The sequence below is a fragment of the Macaca fascicularis genome, chromosome 11, assembly GCF_037993035.2.
Source record: "Macaca fascicularis isolate 582-1 chromosome 11, T2T-MFA8v1.1".
NCBI classification, from domain to species: Eukaryota; Metazoa; Chordata; class Mammalia; order Primates; family Cercopithecidae; genus Macaca; species Macaca fascicularis.
This window is the reverse complement of record NC_088385.1, coordinates 13,803,513-13,811,427: the sequence shown is the minus strand read 5'-3', so window position 1 is coordinate 13,811,427 and position 7,915 is coordinate 13,803,513. Positions and strand designations below refer to the sequence as shown.

Below are 7,915 nucleotides of genomic sequence, written 5' to 3'. Positions count from 1 at the left end.
GCTTATAAAAAATTATGAATTCTTACACCTCCTTATAAAAGAAATTTTAGATTCTTATAACTCTTTATAAAAGAAATAACTTTTTATAAAACAAATTATAAATTATTTTAAGTTCTTATAATTCTTATAATTTGAAATAAATTCTTATTATTTATTACATTGGTGGCAAAACTAAAGTAAAAGATATAAGTGATTATCGTAACTGGGATACTTGGGAGGGAGGAAACAACAAGGAAATTATATCAACAAGAAAGCATATATGGGGAATGTCAGATTGCTGACAAATTCTATTTTTTGACGAAGGTGTGGAATATGAGTGTTAATGTTACATTCTTTTTTCCTCTTACTGTACATTTAGATTTTATTGCTTTCCCTACATATGTTAGGTTCCAGAATAATGAAAATATTTTAAACTCAGAAATATTAAATAAATTAATGAATGTAAAATTAGGCTAAAACTAATATATTCCTGCATGTACCATTGTAATTAGAATTTTGCTGAATAAAGAAGAATACAGCTTTATAGTAGTAAGAAATATGGCTAAAATTTTATACTTTTTAAAAATTAATTTCAAAAAGAAAAATATAAGCAGTAAGTGTACATCCACATTCTTAATGCTAATCTTAATTTGAAACATCAGATTTTAAACAACTATATTGCAATAGACTTTTTTCTTGTTTCCAATTTAATTTTTCATGATACACATTTCAGATTGGCAACAATTAGGGAATTTTTCATAAAGTACAAATATTAAAGTATGTAGCACTATAGATATTAAGTATATAGGACAATTTTTGCTACATTTATCCCTAAATGAAATAATTATATTCATATTGTTACCATTCAAAGATCACAATACTATGCATGTGCATGGCATATGTGTTGGGGAAAATATTTTGTTCCTATAAATTGTTTGACTCTGTATTAGAGAAGAAAACCTAGAAAGATAATTGTTAAGCTATAAAACATATCTAGTGTAATCTTTGAATGTGCTTGTGTATCTGTAGTGTTACTTCGACTGCTATAATCAAATAACCCAGATTTAGTGACAGTAGCTGAGATTGTAAATAAGCAGTTGAGAGAATTTTGCCTACTAATGATACTATTAAAAGATAAAATACAGTTTATATGCTCTATAGTTGTATAGACGATTTGTGTAAGTTCATGTGAAAGTGCAGTGATAATTAAACAGCCCAAAGGAGAAGAATCTTTGTTGTAGGGCAGTTTTGTCATGATTTTCAGTATGTGGTAAATGAAAAGAAACAGCCAGTAAATCAGTGGAAACTCATTTTTTTTTAACTTATTCGTAATGAAATACTGTCTGAGGATGTTTGTCTGTGCCTCATGCTGAGAATAATGTAAGAAACAAGTTCATGAGTCCATCACCCTAAAATATAGCAGTTAGAAAACATGATTGAAGTCATATTTATAGAAGAGTATGGCCCCTTTTTGCTGACATTATCATCATCATCAATCATCATCTACATCTATCTCATTAAATGATTTATTTTTGAAATGTTTCCATACGTAATTTGGATAATGTCTAATAAATTTTAAAAATATTATCATTGTGGGAAAGTTACATTAGTAAACAGAAAATTTCAAGTTGAGCCAAATACATTTAGATTTAGAAATTAAGTATAGTTTAGTTTAAAATACATTGCTTAAGCAAATCATTATAGATAAACTAATCTTAGGAACACTATAAGAAAGATTTAGTTGTGGTGTTAATAAAATTCCTTAATTAGAAAGATAAATAAGCCATTTCATGATCAAGCTCTTATTTCTAAAATGAATATTTTATTTTATTTATTTTTTAACCTTTCCACATTTTATTGACAAAGGATTAATAGTATAAATTATGTTTATATTGCAAAGTTTATTTATGGAAATTTGATATGTGTACTTCTACTCCTTTTTACATCTTACATGAATATTTAAATAATTGATATATAACACTCCCTGATGCCAGGTAAATCAAATACTAATCTCAGTTCAGAAACTCACATGTACAACAAATTTAACTTCCTAGATATTTAAAAAACAGCTTAATTTCCCTAGGGGCTCCATAAACCTGATGGCAGAAATTAAATTTTAGGCAACTCTGGGTTCTCCCACAAGCACACTTTGCTTCAGAGTTGTGCTGAAGTTTTGAAGAGGTTGGGAGGAGACAAGGAGATGTCCAGTCCTTGGTGCATCTATCCCCTGGCATTCTCCCATCCTGCCCCCAGTTGTCAGCCCACATAGGTTGCTGGCACATCTAAAGTGAGAATTTTAGGACTAAATAAATCAAATAGAAGTAAGCCCTCATATCTTCTATATCTCACCTGATAATGAAGAAGTTTGAAGGCACAGAGCTCTACTTCTGCTAATAAAAAAAAGAGTAAAATTTAATTTGTAAAACAGAATGATGTATCTAGGGTTGAGGTGCTATAACTTATTTATTGGAATGGCATTTTGAAATCCAGCACAGCTAATTGAATTTCCCTGTGGGGAGAGTTTGTGGTGAAGACTCATCAACAGACAAGCTACTCACATCACATCAATTTCCAGGTTCTTCCAACTTGTGGGAGGATGTGTAGACCAAGTTTTTATTCTATTTTGTGACCAATGTCTTGGGAAAAGAAGAAAATTGTTATCATTTTCATATCAAGCACACAACAAACAAACAAACAAAACCAACCAACCAAAGAACCCCATTTTTAAAAAAAACTTGGTTATGAGTACTTTGTTCTGTTTCTCCATAGATAATGATTTATAGAAGGAGAACAAAAGATTATTTCTGCTACTAAAATGATAAGAGCAAAAAATAAATAGTCAGTATTGAGAATCCAATAAACAAAGAGTTAACAACCAGTTAGACATAGGAGAAGAGAGAATTAGTGAACTGGAAGACAACTACAAAGAATGAAGCCTAAAGAGACCACAAGACAGAGAATGCAAAACTAAGAGAATAAGAGGCATTGATGCTAGAATCAGAGGATCTAACATACTTTTGGATTTCTGGAAGATTAAAAGGGAGAAAATGGGGTAGAAGCAATGTTGTGGAGATTTTCTCAAAAGTGATAAAATGTATTAATCCATATATTTTTAGTAACCATCAAAGTTCAGACAAGATAACTAAAAAATTAACATAAAATGACACAGGACATCAAAGACCAATAGAAAATCTGAAAAGTGCCCAGAGAAAAAGATAGATTATTTTAAAAGGAACAACTTTCTAAATGAAAACTGATTTTCAACAGAAAAATGGAAGGTAGAATTCAATGGAATCATGTCTTCAGTGTGTTTCAAAAGAATAGAGGACCTGCATAAACAGAAATCTAAATGATATTTTTCAGCTAAAATAAAAAACATTGAAAATACAAGGTTAAACTTGCAAGAAGGAATAAAAATTAGCAGATATGATAAATATGTGCATAATTCTTAATGAATGTTGACTGAATAAAATAACGTCTTGTTGAGTTAAATATGTAATTGATAAGATATATGCAAATAGCAACAAAGAGACTGGAGGTAAAGGTGACAGGAACAAATTTAGTTAAATTATTGTTTGTACTTTTCTATGTCTATGAGGAGAATTTGAACACCACATTTAATGACCCTGTAATAGGAATTGCTTCAAATGATATGTGAAATAATACTCATAGTAGAGTTACTCATAATAGCTCAAAAATACACTGCCCAAAATATATATTAACTAAGGATGATTGAATGATATAAATGATTACAGTAAATCCATACAGTGGAACAATATAGAGAGGTGAAAAGAAATGAATCACATGTACATGCAACTATGTAACTAAATTTCAGAAACATGATGTCCAGTGCAAGAAGCCATGAACAAGAAGAACACACAGGACTGCACCTATACACAGTTCAAAGCAGAACAGACCAAGCTGTGGAGTTTAGGGTTGCAAACCTAGTTGGTAAAGCATAAAGAAATTCAAGGAAATGATCAGCATAGATTACGAATATTGCTTGTCTCAGGAGATGTGAATAAAGGTTTAGGCGCTTGGAAAGTGGCCTGGAAGTGGACCTAGTCTGTTTGCAGTGTTCCATGTCTTACCCTGTGTAATGGTTACATGACTGTTTATGATACATTGCTCTTTCCTATTTTTGTTTTGGCCCATTTCAAAGTGTGTATTATAATTTTATTTTAAAAATTACAAATTAGGATAAATGTCACATAAAAATTATTAATTGCTCTGCTCATTTTATACTTAGGGGAAAAATCCACCATTTACGTACATTCTTATACAAATCAAGAGAGCTAAAGTGAATTCTTATTTTAGTTGCGAAATGGAGAAATTTGAGATGCTATTACCTACATCCCCCAGATCTTTCCCAACATTTCCTTCTAGTTTTAGATATTTACCTCATATTACAAAAACTTTGACATTTCCAACCTATTTTTCCTTCGGCTCCTGAATTTCTGACACAACAAGGGTGCACATATTTCTCACACTCTTGTTTTATCAGAGTGTCTATATCACTTAGCTTTTTCTGCAAAAGAAACTTCTCCAAAACCACATTAGATATTTATATCTCACATGCTTTTGGATTCTGTTTTCTTAAGCTGGGGTTTTGTGGATGGCGCTGGTGATTTGAGAGGTTTCAAGCTTTGCCTCTTGGATCTAGTTAAAGTTTGGCTGATTTAAGACTGGGTCAGGCAGGGGCAATGTGACTCCATGAGTTACTCATTTTCATTCTGGAAACAGTATGTTAGTGTGGACATGTTCTCATGATAAATGGAAAAGAGCAAGAAAGCCTAATATGCAACCATTTCAAATTTCGATGTAAAGCGTAGTAATTTTCTGTTCATTAAAGCAAATTACATGATCAAACTCAGAGCCCTAGTGCAAGGTTTTCACTATACCTGTGGTGGGAGGATACTGCAAAATTATGTGACAAAGATCTGGTACTCAGGAATATTTACAAGCTTTCAAGTAGCATTATCAAAAGCCTAAGGATGAGAGACATGTTTCGTGAGTATTATTCATTGGCTGAAAATCCGGCATGGGAAAAATAGGACTAATTCCACCAGGATGAGCTCCTGGAAACTCATTTTCCATTTCATAAGTTATTAGAAAAAAATTCCTTTCATCCTTGAAGGGTGAAAGTGTGTGTGTGTCTATGTGTGTGTGTTTATGAGTTTGTTAATACTGATGCCATACAAAAGTATTGGTTTACAGCAACCAAAGTATAAGGAGTATTGGCTTTCCTGTGGTTCCTAATAAAATATTGGGTGATTTTGATAAAAAGTTTAGATTCTGTGTATTTAAATCTGGCATTAAAAAATAAATCCATAGTGATTATGATCCTACATGTGATCAGGCTCTTTTAACAATCTAAATACTTGCTGTGTCATCTATGTACTGGGTATTAAAATTTCCCTAACAACTGAAGGGCTGAACACAAATTATGGAAATGTGAAACAAGGAAAAAATTGCAAAGCAGTGAAAGAAGATATGTCTTTATTTGAATGCTAGCAAATGAGAATCCAGCTTTCCGTTCAACATCAGTCAGAAAAATTTCAGCCTATAGCAAGAACAGAGACTGTATGAATAATAATTAATTTGAGCTGTTTTGGGACTGACAATATTTTCCATAAAGGCAGCATTGAACTCATTCATTAGTTTAAGCTGGTGCTTTCCTGTTGACATTGTTCACAGAATTTAAAAGCATAAAGGATGTCATTGAACATTCAGGAATCAAGTGCATATTTAATCTAAAGTCTGAATATTAGAGGAGTCACAACCAGTGACATTAGGCCTGAACTTTTTACTTGCTTTTTTGTTTTGACATGATGAGTTTTCTACCCATTGTTTTTTCCATTCTAGTAGTGGTTGCATTTGTTCTTGGAAATTTTGCCAATGGCTTTATAGCACTGATAAATTTCATTGCCTGGGTCAAGAGACAAAAGATCTCCTCAGCTGATCAAATTATTGCTGCTCTGGCGGTCTCCAGAGTTGGTTTGCTCTGGGTAATAGTCTTACACTGGTATGCAACTGTGTTGAATCCAAATTCATCTAGTTTAAAAGTAAGAATTTTTCTTTCTAATGCCTGGGCAGTAACCAACCATTTCAGCATCTGGCTTGCTACTAGCCTCAGCATATTTTATTTGCTCAAGATTGTCAATTTCTCCAGACTTATTTTTCATCACTTAAAAAGGAAGGTTAAGAGTGTAGTTCTGGGGATAGTGTCAGGGGCTTTGTTATTTTTGGTTTGTGATCTTGTGGCGGAAAACGTGTATATAAATGTGTGGACGAAAGAATATGAAAGAAACATAACTTGGAAGATCAAATTGAGGAATGCAACGTACCTTTCTAACTTGATTGTAGTCACGCTAGCAAACTTGATACCATTCACTCTGACCCTGATATCTTTTCTGCTGTTAATCTGCTCTCTGTGTAAACATCTGAAGAAGATGAAGCTCTATGGCAAAGGATCGCAAGATCCTAGCACCAAGATCCACATAAAAGCTCTGCAAACTGTGACCTCTTTCCTCATACTATTTGCCGTTTACTTTCTATGTCTAATCGTATCATTTTGGAATTATAAGAAGCAACAGAAAGAACTTGTCTTAATCCTTTGCCAAGCTATTGGAATCATATATCCATCGTTCCACTCATTCATTCTGATTTGGGGGAACAAGAAGCTAAAGCAGAACTTTCTTTCAATTTTGTGGCAGGTGACTTGCTGGGCCAAAGGACAGAACCTGTCAACTCCATAGATTCACCAGAGGTTCATTGTGTGTTTTCTAGCAGAAAACAAATTGATGGTGTCCGGAACATTTTATATTTCCTACAAGTTTTTGCATAGTCTATGTATTTGAGTAATTTACAAAAGTAGAATTAGAAAATTCTTTTACTTAAGTTTATTATATAAAAGTATATATGTGTGTGTGTATGTCTGAATGTATATGAAAACTTAACATTTACCATAACATACCTTTAATCAATTTTTCATATAAACTGTTCAGTTATACAAAAGTAGGATAAGAAATTTGTCAGAATTATGAACCCATGTGTGTTTCACACATATATTTTATTGTATGATATTTCGTTTGAGGAATTTATGATCTCTATTTATAATTGAGAACTGACACCTTATATCAGAAAATTATTGGTGTTGTTGATTGTAATTTGTATTATGTATATGTACCATAGTGTATGTAACTGTTTAACTATCATTGTTTGAGCCTGTAATTTTTTTGGATGGTAAGGAAATTTAATTCTAAATCAATGATGAGAATGTGTCTTTGGGGTAGGTTTTTTTTTGTTTTTTTGTTTTTTTAAATCATGAATTCTTTTTTTTTCTTTCCTTTTTTTTTTTTTTTTTTTTTGAGATGGAGTCTTGCTCTGTTGTCCAGGCTGGAATGCAGTGGCGCAATCTTGGCTCACTGCAATGTTCACTTCCTGGGTTCAAGTGATTCTCATGCCTCAACCTCCTGAGTGACTGTGACTCCAGGTATGTGCCACCATGCATGGCTAATTTTTTTTTTTTTTAATAGTAGAGATGGGGTTTCATCATGTTGGCCAGGCTGGTCTCGAACTCTTGACCTCAAGTGATCCACTGCCTCAGCCTCCCAAAGTGCTAGGATCATAGGCGTTCATGATGAATTCTTATTTTATGTATAGTATAAAGCAAATACAATTATTGTTAGATAACGACGCACAAAATAAAATTCAAGGGTGAAATATATATCTAGTGTACATTTTTTTATGTATATCAAAAGCAATACTGAGGAATATTAGATTTAATATAGTATGTTAATAGCTTACAAAAAATCATTTCTATAAAAAAGATGAAGAAACATGATCATGAGCTCTTTTCAGTGCTGTTATAAGTTTCCATATGCAATTAGAAAAGTCATCTCTTCCAGTTTTTGAATTAAACAAAAGCTTTTTT

The 7,915-nt window shown here is 32.3% G+C and overlaps 1 protein-coding gene across 1 annotated transcript; it reads left to right on the top strand.

Annotated features, from left to right (window-relative positions):
• Window positions 1-5,379: 5,379 nt before the first annotated feature.
• LOC102133262 (taste receptor type 2 member 20) lies at window positions 5,380-7,704 on the top strand. The gene has a single exon (XM_005570148.4). The coding sequence runs from the start codon at window positions 5,808-5,810 to the stop codon at window positions 6,735-6,737; it is 930 nt and encodes a 309-aa protein (XP_005570205.3). The 5' UTR covers window positions 5,380-5,807; the 3' UTR covers window positions 6,738-7,704.
• The last annotated feature ends 211 nt before the right edge of the window (window positions 7,705-7,915 follow it).

Coding starts and splice junctions, on each gene's coding strand:
- LOC102133262 (XM_005570148.4), top strand. CDS start 5,808: ATGATGAGTTTTCTACCCATTGTTTTTTCCATTCTAGTAGTGGTTGCA.